This window comes from Taeniopygia guttata, chromosome 2, assembly GCF_048771995.1.
Source record: "Taeniopygia guttata chromosome 2, bTaeGut7.mat, whole genome shotgun sequence".
Taxonomy (NCBI): Eukaryota; Metazoa; Chordata; class Aves; order Passeriformes; family Estrildidae; genus Taeniopygia; species Taeniopygia guttata.
The window spans coordinates 151,136,978-151,156,997 of record NC_133026.1 but is presented as its reverse complement, the minus strand read 5'-3'; the positions used below and the strand labels follow the sequence as shown (position 1 = coordinate 151,156,997).

Below are 20,020 nucleotides of genomic sequence, written 5' to 3'. Positions count from 1 at the left end.
AAAAAACGCCCCAAACATCCCTAAAAATTCCCAAAAATTCCCTAAAAATTCTGGAAAATTCCTAAAAAAGTCCCAAAAAATTCCCAAAAATTCAAAAAAAAAAAAAATCCCTCAAAAACCCCCAAAAAATCCTTTAAAAACCTCCAAAAAAGCCGTAAAATCCCCCAAAACGCCCCCAAAAAAATCCCAAAAATCCCAAAAAAAATCCCAAAAAATTCCCAAAATTCCTAAAAATTCCCAAAATCCCGGAATTTTCACCTGAAGCTTTAGATCCCCGGCGCTCCGGGCGCACCCCAGGGCGTTCCGCAGGGGGTTCAGGATCTGCGCCGGCGCCGCCCCCGAATCCTCCAGAGCCGCCGCCACGTTCAGCCACGTCCGGCACGACTGCGGATTACGGGGGATTTTGGGAATTTTTGGGGGGAATTTTGGGGGATTTTGGGAATTTGGGGTTTGGAGGATTTGGGGTTTTGGGGTATTTGGGGATTGAGGAGCAGGAATTTTGGGATTTTGGGGATTTGGGATTGGGGTTTTGGGAATTTTGGGATCACGGATTTTGGGATTTTGGGATTTGGGGCTTTGGGGGATTTGGGGAGTTTGGGAATTTTGGGGTCTTGGATTTTGAAAGTTTGGGGTTTGGGAATTAAGGAATTTTGGGGTTTGGGGTTGGGAATTTGGGGATTTGGGAGCAGGAATTTTGGGGACTTTGGGGTTTGGGGATTTGGGGTTTGGGGATTTGGGGATTTGGGGATTTGGGATTTTGGGGATTTTGGGGATTGGGATCTGGGGTTTTGGGGGATTTGGGATCAGGAATTTTGGGATTTTGGGGATTTGGGGATTTGGGATTTGGGGATTTTGGGATTTGGGGTTTGGGGAATTGCGGGATTTGGGATCAGGAATTTTCAGGATTTTGGGGATTTGGGATCAGGAATTTTGGGAATTTTGGGAATTTGGGGGATTTGGGGATTGTGGGTTTGGGATTTGGGGTTTGGGATTGGGAATTTGGGGTTTGGGGTTTGGGATTGGGAATTTGGGGTTTGGGATTTGGGATTTGGGGATTTTGGGAATTTTGGGGGATTTTGGGAATTTGGGGTTTGGTGATTGGCGTTTGGGATTTGGGATTTGGGGATTTGGGATCAGGAATTTTGGAATTTGGGGATTTGGGGGATTTGGGACTTTGGGAATTTTGGGGATCTGGGATTTTGGGATTGGGATTTATAGATTCGGGACTTTGGGAATTTGGGAATTTTGGGAATTCGGGGGTTGGGGATTTGGGATCAGGAATTTTCAGGATTTTGGGGATTTGGGATCAGGAATTTTGGGGATTTGGGAATTGGGGATTTTGGGGAATTTGGGGATTGTGGGTTTGGGGTTTGGGGAATTTGGGGATTTGGGATTTTGGGAATTTTTGGAATTGGGGATTTTGGGATCAGGAATTTTGGGGATTTGGGAATTTGGGGATTTTGGGGTTTGGGGTTTGGGGGATTTGGGGTTTGGGATTTCGGGTTTGGGGTTTGGGGATTTGGGGATTTGGGATCAGGATTTTGGGATTTGGGGTTTGGGATTTTGGGGTTTAGAATCAGGAATTTGGGGATTTGAGATGGCGAATTTGGGATGGGAATTTTGGGATTTTTGGGATCAGGAATTTGGGGATTTAGGAGCAGGAATTTGGGATTTTGGGGATATAGGATCAGGAATTTCGGGAATTTTGGATTTGGGAATTTTGGGATCAGGAATTTTGGGATCGGGAATTTGGGGAATTTTGGGATTTGGGGTTTGGGGTTTGGGGGATTTGGGAATTTGGGGTTTTGGGGATTTGGGATTTGGGGATTTTGGGATTTGGTGGTTGGGGGTTTTGGGAATTTGGGATTTGGGGATTTGGGATCAGGAATTTTGGGGATTTGGGGATTTGGGAATTTTGGGGGATTTGGGGTTTGGGGATTTGGGATCAGGAATTTCGGGAATTTTGGGATTTGGGAATTTTGGGATTTGGGGGTTTGGAGGATTTGGGGATTGAGGAGCAGGGACTTGGGGATTTTGGGGATTTGGGATTTTGGGAATTTTGGGATTTTGGGGATTTGGGATTTTGGGAATTGGGGATTTGGGATCAGGAATTTTTGGAATTTGGGGTTGGGGATTTGGGGTTTGGGATTTGGGGTTTATTTGGGGTTTCGGGTTTGGGGTTTGGGATCGCGGATTTAGGGTTTTGGGGATTTGAGATCAGGAATTTTGGGACTTTGGGACTTTGGGAATTTGGGATCGGGAATTTGGGGAATTTTGGGATTTGGGGTTTGGGATTTGGGGTTTGGGGATTTGGGATTTGGGGATTTGGGATTTGGGGTTTTGGGGGTTTGGGGTTTGGGATTTGGGGTTTGGGAATTGGGGTGTTTGGGGTTTGGGGTTTGAGGATCAGGGATTTGGGGTTTGGGGATCAAGAATTTTGGGAATTTTGGGAATTGGGGCTTTGGGAGATTTGGGGAATTTGGGGATTTGGGATCAGGAATTTTGGGGGTTTGGGGATTTTGGGATTTGGGGTTTGGGGTTTGGGGAATTTGGGGATTTTGGGGATTTGGGATTGGGAATTTTGGGGATTTGAGATCAGGAATTTTGGGATTTGGAGTTTGGAGATTTGGGGTTTGGGATTTGGGGGTTTGGGGGATTTGGGATCAGGAATTTTCAGGATTTTGGGGATTTGGGGGATTTGGGGGATTTGGGATCAAGAATTTTGGGGATTTGGGGATATGGGATCAGGAATTTGGGGATTTAGGATGAGGAATTTGGGGATTTGGGATGGGAATTTTGGGAATTTTGGGGATATGGGATCAGGAATTTTGGGATTTGGGATCAGGAATTTCAGAATTTAGGGATTTGGGGATTTAGGATCAGGAATTTGGGGATTTTGGGGATTTGGGATCAGAAATTTCGGGTTTTTGGGATTTCGGGATTTTGGGAATTTGGGATGGAATTTTGGAAATTTGGGATGGGATATTTGGGATTTCGCGTTTGGGGTTTGGGATGAGGATTTTGGGGGTTTGGGATCGGGAACTTGGGATGGGAATTTTGGGAATTTAGGATCAGGAATTTGGGATTTTCGGGATCAGGAATTTCGGGATTTAGGAGCGGCAATTTTGGATTTTGGTGATTTAGGATCAGAATTTTGAGGATTTGGAATGGAAATTTTGGGATTTTGGGAATTTGGGGTGGAATTTTGGGAATTTTGGGATTTTGGGAATTTTGGATCAGGAATTTGGGGATTTAGGATCGGGAATTTTGGGAATTCCGAGAATTTGGGGATTTTGGATCTGGAATTTGGGGATTTAGGATCAGGAATTTGAGATTTAGGATCGGGAATTTTGGGGATTTGGGATTTTGGATGGGATTTTGGTGGTTTGGGATTGGGAATTTTGGGATTTTGAGGATTTGGTGATTTAGGACTGGGAATTTGGGGTTTAGAATCAGGAATTTGGGGGTTTGGGATCAGGAATTTGGGGGTTTGCGATCAAGAATTTGGAATGGGAATTTTGGGAATTTTGGGAATTTTGGATCAGGAATATGGGATTTAGGATCGGGAATTTTGGGAATTTGGGGATTTGGATGGGATTTTGGTGGTTTGAGATCGAAAATTTGGGGATTTTGGTGATTTAGGATCAGAATTTTGAGGATTTGGAATGGGAATTTTGAGATTTTGGGATTTTGGGAACAGGGATGGATTTGGGATCCCGATTTTGGGATTTTGGGGATTTGGGATTGGGAATTTTGGGATTTAGGATCTGGAATTTCGGGATTTAGGAGCGGGAATTTTGGATTTTGGTGATTTAGGATCAGAATTTTGAGGATTTAGGAGCGGGAATTTCGGGATTTTGGTGATTTAGGATTGGATTTTTGGGGATTTAGAATGGGAATTTCAGGATTTTGGGAATTTGGGATGGGAATTTTGGGATTTTGGGGTTCCCACCTCCAGGGGCTCCCCGTTGCGCAGCTCCAGCTCCCTCTGGAAGTGCTGCAGGGCCCGGGAATGTGGGAACGGGGATGGATTTGGGATCGGGAATTTCGGGATTTTGGGAATTTGGGGAATTTGAGATCAGGAATTCTGGGATTTTGGGAATTTTGGGATTTTGGGGATTTGGGATCGGGAATTTTGGGATTTTGGGGATTCTAGGATTTAGGACTGGGAATTTGGGGTTTAGAATCAGGAATTTGGGGATTTAGGATGAGGAATTTGGGGTTTACGATCAGGAATTTGGGATGGGAATTTTGGGGATTTGCGATCAGGAATTTCGGGATTTTGGGATTTAGGATCGGGAATTTGGGATTTAGGATCGGGAAGTTTGGGAATTTTGGGAATTAAGGATTTTGGATGGAATTTTGGTGGTTTGGGATCAGGAGTTTGGGGACTTAATGATCAGGAATTTCGGGTTTTTGGGATTTCGGGATTTTGGGAATTTGGGATGGGAAATTTAGGATTTCGGGTTTGGGATTTTTGGGAATTTTGGGGATTTGGGATTGGGAATTTTGGGATTTAGGATCTGGAATTTCGGGATTTAGGAGCGTGAATTTTGGGATTTTGGTGATTTAGGATCAGAATTTTGAGGATTTAGGAGTGGGAATTTCGGGATTTTGGGAATTTTGGGATGGAAATTTGGGATTTCGGGGTTCCCACCTCCAGGGGCTCCAAGGCCCGGGAATGTGGGAATGGGGATGGATTTGGGATGACGATTTTGGGATTTTGGGAATTGGGATGGAATTTTGGATCAGGAATTTGGGGATTTGAGATCAGGAATTTGGGATGGGAATTTTGGGATTTTGGGAATTTTGGATCAGGAATTTGGGATTTAGGATGGGGCATTTTGAGAATTTGGGGATTTGGGATTTTGGATGGGATTTTGGTGGTTTGGGATCGGGAATTTTGGGACGTGCGATCAGAAATTTCGGGATTTTGTGATTTCAGGATTTTGGGAATTTAGGATGGAATTTTGGGAATTTTGGATCAGGAATTTGGGGTTTAGGATCAGGAATTTTGGGAATTTCGGATTTTGGTGGTTTGGTATTCGGGAATTTCGAGATTTAAGATCGGGAATTTCGGGATTTTGGTGATTTAGGAATAGAATTTTTACGATTTGGAATGGGAATTTCAGGATTTTGGGAATTTGGGATGGAATTTTGGGATTTTGGGATGGGAATTTGGGAATTTGGGATGGAATTTTGGGATTTTGGGATGGGAATTTGGGAATTTGGGGTTCCCACCTCCAGGGGCTCCCCGTTGCGGAGCTCCAGCTCCCTCTGGAAGTGCTGCAGGGCCCGGGAATGTGGGAACGGGGATGGATTTGGGATCGGGAATTTGGGATTTTGGGATTGGGAATTTTGGCATTTAGGATCGGGAATTTTGGGAATTCCAAGAATTTGGGGGTTAGAATCAGGAATTTGGGGATTTAGGATCAGGAATTTGGGGGTTTGGGATCGGGAATTTGTGGATTTGAGATCAAGAATTTGGGATGGGAATTTTGGGAATTTGGGATGGGAATTTTGGGAATTTGGGATCAGGAATTTGGCATTTAGGATCGGGAATTTTGGGAATTTGGGGATTTGGGATTTTGGATGGGATTTTGGTGGTTTGGGATCAGGAGTTTGGGAATTTAGGAGCGGGAATTTTGGGATTGTGGTGATTTAGGATCAGAATTTTAGGGATTTGGAATGGGAATCTTGGGATTTTGGGAACAGGGATGGATTTGGGATCCCGATTTTGGGATTTTGGAGATTTGGGATTGGGAATTTTGGGATTTTGGGGATTTGGGGATTTAGGATCGGGAATTTGGGATTTAGAATCAGGAATTTGGGGATTTAGGAGCGGGAATTTTGGGATTTTGGTGATTTAGAATCAGAATTTTGAGGATTTGGAATGGGAATTTTGGGATTTTGGGGGTTTGGGATCGGGAATTTTTGGATTTTGGGAATTTTGGATTGGGAATTTTGGGAATTTGGGGATTTGGGATTTTTGGATGGGATTTTGGTGGTTTGGGATCAGGAATTTGGGGACTTACCGATCAGGATTTTCTGGTTTTTGGGATTTCGGGATTTTGGTGATTTAGCATCAGAATTTTAGGGATTTAAAATGGGAATTTTGGGATTTTGGGAATTTTGGGATGGAATTTCGGGATTTTGGGGTTCCCACCTCCAGGGGCTCCCCGTTGCGGAGCTCCAGCTCCCTCTGGAAGTGCTCCAGGGCCCGGGAATGCTGCCCCAGGTCCCGGAAGGTCGTGGCCAGCGAGACGTGGATCACCGCCAGGTCCCGGCCCGGCAGCGCCGCCGCCTCCGCCAGCTCCAGCTGCAAAATTCCGGGAAAAAAAAACGGGAAAAAGGGGAAAAAATCAGCCACAAAATTGGGAAATAAACAGGGGTGAAATGGGAAAAAAAATGGGTGGGAGAATGAGGGAAAACGGGGAAAAATCGGGAAAAAATCAGAAAAATGAGGGAAAAAATCAGAAAAAATCGGGAAAAAATCAGAAAAAAACCAGGAAAAAATCGAAAAAAAATCCCAAAATTCGGTTAAAAAAATCTGGAAAAAATCTCAAAAAAATCCCCAAAACTCAGCAAAAAAATCCTCAAAAAATCCTCCAAAATCAGGAAAAAAATCGGGAAAAAATGAGGAAAAAATCCGGAAAAAAATCAGAAAAAGAGTGAAAAAATCCCAAAAAAATCAGGAAAAAATCCCAAAAAAATCAGAAAAAAATCTGGAAAAAAATCCCAAAAAATCCGGAAAAAAATCTGGAATAATCAGGAAAAAAATCGGGAAAAAAAATCTGGAAAAATCAGAAAAAAATCAGGGAAAAAATCAGGAAAAAATCAGGAAAAAATCAGAAAAAAATCGGGAAAAAAATCAGAAAAAAATCAGGAAAATATTGGGAAAAAATCAGAAAAAAATCATAAAAAATTTCCAAAAAAATCAGGAAAAATCAGGGAAAAAACAGGAAAAAATTGGGAAAAAAAGAGGAAAAAATCGGGAAAAATCGGGAAATATCAAAAAAAAAAAGGGAAAAAATGAGGAAAAAATGAGGAAAAAAATGAGAAAAAAATCAGGAAAAAAAATCAGAAAAAAATCAGGAAAATCAAGAGAAAATCCCAAAAAATAAAAAAAAAACAGAAAAAAATCGGGAAAAATCAGAAAAAGTCAGGAAAAAATCAGGAAAAAATCGGGAAAAAGTCAGAAAAAAATCAGGAAAAAATTGGGAAAAAATCACGAAGAAATCAGGAAAAAATCCCCAAAAAATCTGAAAAAATCAGGAAAAAATTGGGAAAAAATGAGGAAAAAATCGGGGAAAAATCGGGAAAAATCAGGAAAAAAATGGGAAAAAATGAGGAAAAAATGAGGAAAAAATGAGAAAAAAATCAGGAAAAAAAAATCAGAAAAAAATCAGGAAAAAAATCAGGAAAAAATCCCAAAAAATCAGGAAATAAAATCAGGAAAAAATCGGGAAAAAAATTGGGGGAAAACTGGGGATAAATTGGGAAAAAATCAGGAAAAACCAGGGAAAAAATGAGGAAAAAATCAGGAAAAAATTGGGAAAAAATCCCAAAAAATCAGGAAAAAATCAGGAAAAAATTGGGAAAAAATGAAGAAAAAATGAGGGAAAAAACATTAAAAAATCCAAAAAAATCAGAAAAAAATCAGAAAAAAGTCAGAAAAAAATCAGAAAAAAATCAGAAAAAAATCAGAAAAAATCCCAAAAAAGTCAGAAAAAAAATCTGGAATAATCAGGAAAAAATTGGGGAAAAAAATCGGGAAAAAAAGGGAAAAAATCGGGAAAAAATCAGGAAAAAAATCAAAAAAATCAGGAAAAAATAGTGAAAAAAATCAGGAAAAATTGGGAAAAAATCGGGAAAAAATGGGGGAAAATCAGGAAAAATCAGGAAAAAATCATTTTAAAATTCCGGAAAAATCAGGAAAAAAACAGGAAAAAATTTGGAAAAAAATGAGGAAAAAATTGGAAAAAAGTCAGGAAAAATCATGAAAAAATCAGAAAAAATTTAAAAAAAAACAGGAAAAAAATCAGGGAAAAATCCCAAAAAAATCAGGGAAAAATCAGGAAAAAATCAGGAATAAATCGGGAAAAATGAGGAAAAAATCGGGAAGAAATTGGGAAAAAATCGGGAAAAAATTGGGGGAAAATGAGGAAAAAATGAGGAAAAAGTCAGGAAACAATTGGGAAAAATCAGGAAAAAATCAGAAAAATTCAGTAAAAAATTGGGAAAAAAAATCAGGAAAAGAAATCAGGAAAAAATCAGGAAAAATCAGGAAAAAATCAGGAAAAAATCGTGCAAAAATCCCAAAAAATCAGAAAAAAAAAATCAAGAAAAAATGAGGAAAAAATCACAAAAAATTAGGAAAAAATCGGGAAAAAAATCAGAAAAAATCAGGGAAAAATGAGGAAAAAATCAGGAAAAAATCAGGAAAAAATTGGGAAAAAATGAAGAAAAAATGAGGAAAAAATCAGAAAAAAATCCCCAAAAATCAGGAAAAAATCGGGAAAAATCAGGAAAAAATTGGGAAAAATCAGTACAAATCAGGAAACCCCCCCCAAATTCCCGGAATTCCCAAAATCCCATTTTTTTACCTGTTTCTGGTAGAACTCGGCGGCGCGCTGGAAGTGTCCGAGCCGGGCCAGACTGTCCCCGAGGCGCTCGCAGAGGGACATTGGGGACATTGGGGACATTGGGGACACCGAGGGGACATCGGGGTCACAGCGGGACAGCGCGGCCAGAGCACGGCACACCCGGGAGGCTGCGGACACCAAAGGGACATTTGGGGACATTTGGGGACATTGGGGACATTGGGGACATTGGGGGGATTGGGGACATTGGGGGACATTGGGGACATTGGGGGGATTGGGGACATTGGGGACATTGGGGGGACATTGGGGACATTGGGGGGACATTGGGGACATTGGGGGGATATTGGGGGGACATTGGGGACATCAATGGGGACATTGGGGACATTGGGGACATTGGGGACATTGGGGGGACATTGGGGGGACATTGGGGGGATTGGGGACATTGGGGACATTGGGGACATTGGGGACATTGGGGGCATTGGGGACATTGGGGACATTGGGGGGACATTGGGGACATTGGGGACATTGGGGACATTGGGGACATTGGGGGCATTGGGGACATTGGGGACATTGGGGGGACATTGGGGACATTTGGGGACATTGGGGACATTGGGGACATTGGGGACATTGGGGACATTGGGGACATTTGGGGACATTGGGGGGACATTGGGGACATTGGGGACATTGGGGGGACATTGGGGGGACATTGGGGGGATTGGGGACATTGGGGACATTGGGGACATTGGGGGGACATTGGGGACATTGGGGACATTGGGGACATTGGGGACATTGGGGACATTTGGGGGTGTTGGGGACATTGGGGACATTGGGGACATTGGGGACATTGGGGGGACATTGGGGACATTGGGGACATTGGGGACATTGGGGACATTGGGGACATTGGGGACATTGGGGGATTGGGGACATTGGGGGGACATTGGGGACATTGGGGACATTGGGGGGACATTGGGGGGACATTGGGGGGACATTGGGGACATTGGGGACATTGGTGGGGACATTGGGGACATTGGGGACATTGGGGACACTGGGGGGATTGGGGACATTGGGGACATTGGGGACATTGGGGGGTTTGGGGACATTGGGGACATTGGGGACATTGGGGACATTGGGGACATTGGGGACATTAGGGGGACATTGGGGGGACATTGGGGACATTGGGGGGATTGGGGGGACATTGGGGACATTGGGGGACATTGGGGACATTGGGGACATTGGGGACATTGGGGACATTAGGGGGACATTGGGGACATTGGGGACATTGGGGACATTGGGGACATTGGGGGGTTTGGGGACATTGGGGACATTGGGGACATTGGGGACATTTGGGGACATTGGGGACATTGGGGACATTGGGGACATTGGGGACATTGGGGACATTGGGGACATTAGGGGGACATTGGGGGGACATTGGGGACATTGGGGGGATTGGGGGGACATTGGGGACATTGGGGGACATTGGGGACATTGGGGACATTGGGGACATTGGGGACATTAGGGGGACATTGGGGGGACATTGGGGACATTGGGGGGATTGGGGGGACATTGGGGACATTGGGGGACATTGGGGACATTGGGGACATTGGGGACATTGGGGACATTGGGGACATTGGGGACATTAGGGGGACATTGGGGGGACATTGGGGACATTGGGGACATTGGGGGGACATTGGGGACATTGGGGGGATTGGGGACATTGGGGGGATTGGGGACATTGGGGACATTGGGGACATTGGGGACATTTGGGGGGTTGGGGACATTGGGGACATTGGGGACATTGGGGACATTGGGGGGATTGGGGACATTGGGGACATTGGGGACATTGGGGACATTGGGGACATTGGGGACATTTGGGGGGTTGGGGACATTGGGGGGATTGGGGACATTGGGGACATTGGGGGGACATTGGGGACATTGGGGACATTGCGGGGACATTGGGGACATTGGGGGCATTGGGGACATTGGGGACAATGGGGACATTGGGGGGACATTGGGGACATTGGGGACATTGGGGGGACATTGGGGACATTGGGGACATTGGGGGGACATTGGGGACATTGGGGGCATTGGGGACATTGGGGACATTGGGGGCATTGGGGACATTGGGGACATTGGGGACATTGGGGGGATTGGGGACATTGGGGACATTGGGGGGACATTGGGGACATTGGGGACATTGGGGACATTGGGGACATTGGGGACATTGGGGACATTTGGGGACATTGGGGGGACATTGGGGACATTGGGGACAATGGGGACATTGGGGACATTGGGGACATTGGGGACATTGGGGGGACATTGGGGACATTGGGGGGACATTGGGGGGACATTGGGGACATTGGGGGGACATTGGGGACATTGGGGGGACATTGGGGACATTGGGGACATTGGGGACATTGGGGACATTGGGGACATTGGGGACATTGGGGACATTGGGGACACTGGGGACATTGGGGACATTGGGGGGACATTGGGGACATTGGGGGGATTGGGGGGACATTGGGGACATTGGGGACATTGGGGACACTTTGGGGACATTGGGGACATTGGGGACATTGGGGACATTGGGGACATTGGGGACATTTGGGACATTGGGGACATTGGGGACATTGGGGGACATTGGGGGGACATTGGGGACATTGGGGACATTGGGGACATTTGGGACATTGGGGACATTGGGGACATTGGGGGGACATTGGGGACATTGGGGACATTGGGGGGACATTGGGGACATTTGGGACATTGGGGACATTGGGGGCGTTGGGAGGATTGGGGACATTGGGGACATTGGGGGACATTGGGGACATTGGGGACATTGGGGAGACATTGGGGGGATTGGGGACATTGGGGACATTGGGGGACATTGGGGACATTGGGGACATTGGGGAGACATTGGGGGGATTGGGGACATTGGGGACATTGGGGACATTGGGGGCATTGGGGACACTTTGGGGACATTGGGGACATTGGGGACATTGGGGACATTGGGGGCGTTGGGAGGATTGGGGACATTGGGGACATTGGGGACATTGGGGACATTGGGGACCTTGGGGGGACATTGGGGACATTGGGGACATTGGGGACACTTTGGGGACATTGGGGACATTGGGGACATTGGGGGCATTGGGGACATTGGGGACATTGGGGACATTGGGGGGACATTGGGGGCATTGGGGGGACATTGGGGACATTGGGGGGGACATTGGGGACATTGGGGACATTGGGGGGACATTGGGGGGACATTGGGGGGACATTGGGGGGACATTGGGGGGATTGGGGACATTGGGGACATTTGGGGACATTGGGGACATTGGGGACATTGGGGACATTGGGGACACTTTGGGGACATTGGGGACATTGGGGACATTGGGGACATTGGGGACATTGGGGACATTTGGGACATTGGGGACATTGGGGACATTGGGGGACATTGGGGGGACATTGGGGACATTGGGGACATTGGGGACATTTGGGACATTGGGGACATTGGGGACATTGGGGGGACATTGGGGACATTGGGGACATTGGGGGGACATTGGGGACATTTGGGACATTGGGGACATTGGGGGCGTTGGGAGGATTGGGGACATTGGGGACATTGGGGGACATTGGGGACATTGGGGACATTGGGGACATTGGGGACATTGGGGACATTGGGGGGACATTGGGGACATTGGGGACATTGGGGACATTGGGGACATTGGGGACATTGGGGACACTTTGGGGACATTGGGGACATTGGGGACATTGGGGACATTGGGGACATTGGGGACATTTGGGACATTGGGGACATTGGGGACATTGGGGGACATTGGGGGGACATTGGGGACATTGGGGACATTGGGGACATTTGGGACATTGGGGACATTGGGGACATTGGGGGGACATTGGGGACATTGGGGACATTGGGGGGACATTGGGGACATTTGGGACATTGGGGACATTGGGGGCGTTGGGAGGATTGGGGACATTGGGGACATTGGGGGACATTGGGGACATTGGGGACATTGGGGAGACATTGGGGGGATTGGGGACATTGGGGACATTGGGGACATTGGGGGCATTGGGGACACTTTGGGGACATTGGGGACATTGGGGACATTGGGGACATTGGGGACATTGGGGACATTGGGGGCGTTGGGAGGATTGGGGACATTGGGGACATTGGGGGCGTTGGGAGGATTGGGGACATTGGGGACATTGGGGGACATTGGGGACATTGGGGACATTGGGGACATTGGGGACCTTGGGGGGACATTGGGTCATTGGGGACATTGGGGACACTTTGGGGACATTGGGGACATTGGGGACATTGGGGGCATTGGGGACATTGGGGGGACATTGGGGACATTGGGGACATTGGGGGACATTGGGGACATTGGGGACATTGGGGGGACATTGGGGGGACATTGGGGACATTGGGGGACATTGGGGACATTGGGGACATTGGGGGGACATTGGGGGCATTGGGGACATTGGGGGGACATTGGGGACATTGGGGGGGACATTGGGGACATTGGGGACATTGGGGGGACATTGGGGGGACATTGGGGGGACATTGGGGGGACATTGGGGGGATTGGGGACATTGGGGACATTTGGGGACATTGGGGACATTGGGGACATTGGGGACATTGGGGGGACATTGGGGGGACATTGGGGACATTGGGGGCATTGGGGACATTGGGGACATTGGGGACATTTGGGGACATTGGGGACATTGGGGGGGTTGGGACATTGGGGACATTTGGGGACATTCTGGGGCCATTTTTTGCCATTTTGGTGCAATTTTTTGCCATTTTTTGCCATTTTGGTGCCATTTTTTGCCATTTGATGCCCTGAGGGATATTTGGGGACATTCTGGGGACATTTAGAGACATTTTAGTGCCATTTTTGTAATTTGGGGCCATTTTTGTCCCATTTTTGGTCCTTTTGGTGCTGAGTTTTACCATTTTGGCCCCATTTTTTGCCTATTTGGTGCCATTTTTGACCCGTTGTTTCAATTTTTAGCCATTTTTAGCCATTTTTTGCCATTTGGGTGCCTCCAGGGACATTTTGGGGACATTTTAGGGCCATTCTTGTGCCATTTCTGCCATTTTTGTGCCATTTTTGTGCCATTTTTTGCCATTTGATGCCCCCAGGGACATTTTGGGGACATTTTGGGGACATTTGGGAACATTCTGGGGCCAATTTTGTGCCATTTTTGCCACTTTTTGGCCTTTTGGGGCCATTTTTTGCCATTCTGGCGCCATCTGGGGCCATTTTGGTGACATTTGTAGCCATTTTGGTGCTGGTTTTGACCCGTTTTTTTCAATTTTTAGCCATTTTTTTGCCATTTGATGTCCCCAGGGACATTTGGGGACATTTTAGTGCCATTTTTGGCATTTGGGGCCATTTTTTTGCCATTTTTTGCCATTTTGGTGCTGTTTTGGACCCGTTTTTTTCAATTTTTAGCCCTTTTTTGCCATTTGGGTTCCCCCAGGGACATTTGGGGACATTCTGGGGACATTTTGGTGACATTTTTGGGACATTTGGGAACATTCTGGGGCCATTTTTGTGCCATTTTTGCAATTTTTTGGCCTTTTGGTGCCATTTTGGTGCCATTTTTGCCATTTTGGTGCCATTTTTTGCCATTTTTAGCCATTTTTGTGCCATTTTTTGGCCTTTTTATGCCATTTCTTGCCATTTTGGTGTCCCCCAGGGACATCTGGGGACATTTGAGGACATTTGGGGACGTTCTGGGGCCATTTTTTGCCATTTTGGTGCCGTTTTTAACCTGTTTTTTTCAATTTTTAGCAATTTTTAGCCATTTTTTTGCCATATAGGTGCCCCCAGGGACATTTGGGGACATTTTGGGGACATTTTGCCACTTTGGGGCCATTTTTGCCATTTTGGTGCCATTTTTATGCCATTTTTTGCCATTTGATGCCCACAGTGACGTTTTTGGGACATTTTTGGGACATTTTGGGGATATTTTGGGCCATTTTTGTGCCATTTTTGCCATTTGGTGCCATTTTTTGCCATTTTTTGCCATTTTGGTGCCGTTTTTGACTCATTTTTTTCAATTTTTAGCCATTTTTTGCCATTTGGGTGCCCCCAGGGACATTTTGGGGACATTTAGGGAAATTTTAGTGCCATTTTTTGCCATTTTTAGCAATTTTTTGCCATTTTTGTGCCATTTTGGTGCCATGTTTATGCCAATTTTGTGCCATTTTTAGCCATTTTTTGGCCTTTTGGTGCCATTTTTTGGCATTTGGGTTACCCCAGTGACATTTTGGGGACATTTGGGGACATTTTTGTGCCATTTTGAGCCATTTTTGCCACTTTTGGCCCTTTTGGTGCCTTTTTTGCCATTTTTATGCCATTTTTTGCCGTTTGGGTGCCCCCAGGGACATTTGGGGACATTTTGGGGACATTTAGCTGCCATTTTTGCCATTTGGGTGCCAGTTTTGTGCCATTTGTTGTCATTTTTGTGCCATTTTGGTGCCATTTTTAGCCATTTTTTGGCCTTTTGGTGCCATTTTTTGCCTTTTTTTTGCCATTTTGGTGCCATTTTTTGCCATTTTGGTGCTGTTTTTGACCTTTTTTTTTCAATTTTTAGCCATTGTTTACCATTTGATGTCCCCCAGGGACATTTTGGTGCCATTTTGGTGCCTTTTTGGGGACATTTTTGTGCCATTTTGTGCCATGTTTATACCATTTTTTGCCATTTTGGTGCTATTTTTTTGCCATTTGGTGCCCCCAGGGACATTTGGGGACATTGGGGACATTTGGGGACATTCTGGGGCCATTTTTTGCCACTTTGGTGCCATTTGTTGCCATTTTTTGCCATTTTTGTGTAATTTTTATGCCATGTTTTGCCCTTTGGGTGTCCCCAGGGACATTTGGGGACATTCTGGGGACATTTTGGGCCATTTTGGTGCCATTTCTGCCATTTTGGTGCCCCCTGGTTCCATTTTTTGCCATTTGTTGCCATTTTTGGCCATTTGGGGCCATTTTTTGCCATTTTGGCTCCATTTTTTGCCACTTTGGTGACATTTTTTTGCTATTTGGGGCCATTTTTCTGCCTTTTTTGCCATTTGGGGCCACTCTTTACCATTTTGGTGCCATTTTTTGCCATTTTTATGCCATTTTTTTTCAATTAAGTTGGCCCCAGGGACATTTTGGGGACATTTAGGTCCATTTTTGTGCCATTTTTGTGCCATTTTTAGCCATTTTGGTGCTATTTTTGACCCATTTCTTTCAACTTTTAGCGATTTTTAGCCACTTTTTGCCATTTGATGCCCCCAGTGACATTTTGGGGACATTTTGGGGACATTCTGGGGCCATTTTGGTGCCGTTTTTTGCCATTTTTTGCCATTTTGATGCCATTTTTTGCCATTTGATGTCCCCAGGGACATTTGGAGACATTCTGGGGACATTCTGGGGCCATTTTAGTGCCATTTCTGCCATTTTTGTGCCATTTTGGTGCCGTTCTTTGCCATTTTGATGCCATTTTTTGCCGTTTGCGTGTCCCCAGGGACATTTTGGGGACATTTTGGGGACATTTGGGGACATTTGCTCCCATTTTTAGCCATTTTTTGCCACTTTGGTGCCATTTTTTGGCATTTGGGTTACCCCGGGGACATTTGGGGACATTCTGGGGCCATTTTGTGCCATTTTGGTGCCATTTTTTGTGCCATTTTGGTGTAATTTTTTGCCATTTTTTGCCATTTTGGTGCCATTTTTGACCCTTTTTTTCAATTTTTAGCCATTTTTTGCCACTATGGTTCCATTTTTCGCCATTTGATGACCCCAGTGACATTTTGGGGACATTTTGGTGCCATTTTGGAGCCATTTTAGGGACATTTTGGGGACATTTTGTTGCCAAACTGACCGTGTCGGAGGCAGGTGCGGACGTGTCTCCCTTGGGCGCCGTGGGCGATGCCGAGAGCCCGAGCGCGGCGCAGCGCCCGACGCCCGGCGCCGAAATCCCCCCGCGCCAGCTGCACCTGCAAAATACCGGAATTCCCATGGAAATCACGGAAAAATCCACAGAATTCCCGCGAAATTCCCAAAAAATTCAACAGAATTCACGAAATTCCCGTGAAATTCCCAAAAAATTCAACACAATTCCCGAAATTCCCATGAAATTCCAAAAAAAATTCAACACAATTCCCGAAATTCCCGTGGAATTCATGGAAATATCCCACAGAATTCCTGAAATTCCCATCGAATTCCCGAAAATATCCCATGGAATTCACGAAAAATTCCAACAAATTCCCGAAAATATACCACAGAATTCCCGAAAATATGCCACAGAATTCCCGAAAATTTCCCACAGAATTCCTGAAATTCCCATGGAAATCACGGAAATATCCACAGAATTCCCAAAAATATCCCACAGAATTCCCGGAATTGACATGGATTCCACGAAAATATCCACAGAATTCCCGAAAAATCCCGCGGCATTCACGAAAAAAATAACAGAAATCCCCCAAAATTCCAGAAGCATCTGAACACTCCAAAAAACACTTGAAAAATTGAAAAAAAATTCAGAAAAAAAAAAAAAAAAACCTTTAAAATTCTCCAAAAAAAACCCAAAAAATCCCCAAAAAACCCACCAAAAATCACTGGGGAAAATGCCCAAAATTTCCCAAAAAAAACCCAAAAATTCCCCTAAAAATTCCAAAGAACATCCCCAAAAAAATCCCAAAATCTCACAAATTGCTCAATGAAAAGTGGGAGAAATAACAGGAAAATCCTTTAAAAAATGGCAAAAAAAATGGCAAAAAAAATCACAAAAAAATTATTAAAATTCCTAAAAATTCCCAGAAAATCCAAAAAAAATTCCCAAAATTCCAGAAACATGTGAACACTCGGAAAATACCCAGAAAATAAAAAAAAAATTCCTAAAAAATCTTAAAAAGTCCCAAAAAAATGACAAAAAATTGGAAAAAAATCACAAAAAATCACCAAAAAACCCTAAAAAATTTCCCAAAAATTCCCAAAAAAATTCCCAAAAATTCCCAAAGTTTCCCAAGAATTCCCGATTTTCCTGACCTGTCCGATGGCGGCCTCGGCCTCGGCCAGGAGCCGCGGGGGCCGGAGGCTCCACAGGAAATCCGGGAATTCCCTCCCAAAGCCCCAAAATTATGGGAAAATCCCAAAAAAATCCCAAAAAATCAGAAAGAATTCCCGAAATTTTCTGGAAAAATTCCCAAAAATTCCCAAAAAATTCCCAAAATTCCAGAAGCATCTGGAGAGTCAAAAAATAGCCACAAAATTTAAAAATTCAAGAAAAATCGCAAAAAAATCGCAAAAAATTGCAAAAAAACCACAAAAATCATCAAAAATTTCCAAAACTTTCTGGAAAAATTCCCAAAAATTCCCAAAAATTCCTCAAAAATTCCCAAAATTTCAGAAGCATCTGAACATTCAAAAAACACTAAAAAAGTTCTGGAAAAAAAAAAAATCACAAAAAAACCCTAAAAAAACCCCAAAAATTCCCGAAAAAATTCCGGAAAATTCCCAAAAATTTCCAAAATTTTCTGGAAAAATTCCCAAAATTCCAGAAGTGTAAAAACACTCAAAAAACACTAAAAAAATCGAAAAAAAATAAAAAAAAATCAGAAAAAAATCGAAAAAAATCACAAAAAACCCCAAAAATTCCCAAAAAAATTCCCAAAAAGTCCCAAAAAAAATTCCCAAAAATTCCCAAATATTCCCAAAAAATTCCGGAATTTCCTGACCTGTCCGATGGCGGCCTCGGCCTCGGCCAGGAGCCGCGGGGGCCGGAGGCTCCGCAGGAAATCCGGGAATTCCCTCCCAAAGCCCCAAAATTCCGGGAAAATCCAAAAAAAAAAAAATCCCAAAAAATCCCCAAAAAATCATAAAGAATTCCTAAAATTTTCTGGAAAAATTCCAAAAAATTCCCAAAAAATTCCCAAAATTTTAGAAGCATCTGGAGAGTCAAAAAATAGCCACAAAATTTAAAAATTCAAGAAAAATTTGCAAAAAATTGCAAAAAAACCCACAAAAATCGCCAAAAATTCCCAAAATGTTCTGGAAAAATTCCCAAGAATTCCGAAAAAATTCCCAAAAATTCCCAAAATTCCAGAAGTGTCGGAACACTCAAAAACACTCAAAAAATCGGAAAAAAAATGGAAAAATATAAAAAAAATCACAAGAAAATCACAAAAAAACCCTAAAAAACCCTAAAAATTCCCGAAAAAAATCCGGAAAATTCTCAAAAATTCCCAAAAATTCCAAAAAAATTCCCAAAATTCCAGAAGTGTCTGAACACTCAAAAAACACCCAAAAAAATAAAAAAAAAATCGGAAAAATATCAAAAAAATCACCAAAAAAATCACCAAAAATCGCCAAAAAATCCTAAATAATTCCCAAAAATTCCCAAAAAAATTCCCAAAAATTCCCAAAAAATTCCCAAAATTCCAGAAGTGTTGGAACACTCAAAAAACACTCAAAAATCAAAAAAAATTGAAAAAAAAATCGAAAAAATCACCATAAAATCATAATAAATTTCCGAAAAAATTCCCAAAAAATTCCAGAAAATTCCCAAAAATTCCAAAAAATTCCCAAAAAATTCCCAAAATTCCAGAAGTGTAAAAACACTCAAAAAACACTTGAAAAATCGAAAAATAATCAGAAAAAAATCGGAAAAAAAAATCACAAAAAAAATCACAAAAAACCCCAAAAATTAAAAAAAAATTTTCCAAAAATTCCCAAAAATTCCCAAAATTCCAGATCTGTCTGAACACTCAAAAAACACTCAAAAAATCGGAAAAAAATTGGGAAAAAATCGAAAAAATCACAAAAAAAATCACAAAAAATCATCTAAATTCCCAAAAATTCCCAAAAAAATTCCAGAAAATTCCAAAATATTCCCGAAAATTCCCGAATTTCCTGACCTGTCCGATGGCGGCCTCGGCCTCGGCCAGGAGCCGCGGGGGCCGGAGGCTCCGGGCGCATTCCCGGGCGCGTTCGAGGCTCCGAAGGGATTCCGGGAATTGGCGGCGGCGCTGCTGGAGCAGCCCCAGATTGAAATGGGCCCGGAACTGATCCTCCAGGGAGTGGCACTGCCTGGAAAAATTCCCGAAATTCCAATCAAAATTCTCGAAATTCCGATCCCAAATATCAAAAATTCAGATTCCCAAAATTCCCATCTAAAATTCCCAAAATTCCAGCCACAAATTCCCAAAATTTCAGTATCAAACACCCAAAAATCCTCTCCAAAATTCCCAGAACTCCCAAAATTCCATCCCCAAAATTCCCAAATTCCCAGATTCCCAAAATCCCAATCCCATATCCCAAAAATCCCAAAAATTCTCTCCAAAATTCCCCAAAACCCAAAATTCCATATTCAAATTCCCGAAATTCCCAAATCCCGAAATTCCCATC

At 44.1% G+C, this 20,020-nt stretch overlaps 1 protein-coding gene across 1 annotated transcript in view; it reads right to left on the bottom strand.

Moving 5' to 3' along the window:
• Positions 1-20,020, bottom strand: part of TONSL (tonsoku like, DNA repair protein) — a 94,604-nt gene that overhangs the window by 39,239 nt on the left and 35,345 nt on the right. Inside the window, exons 6-10 of the mRNA XM_072925104.1 lie at positions 19,531-19,702; positions 16,497-16,611; positions 8,607-8,773; positions 6,167-6,319; positions 280-384 (exon numbers count right to left, since the gene is read on the bottom strand). Coding sequence (XP_072781205.1) covers positions 280-384; positions 6,167-6,319; positions 8,607-8,773; positions 16,497-16,611; positions 19,531-19,702 — 712 coding nt within the window. The remainder of the gene's footprint in view (positions 1-279; positions 385-6,166; positions 6,320-8,606; positions 8,774-16,496; positions 16,612-19,530; positions 19,703-20,020) is intronic.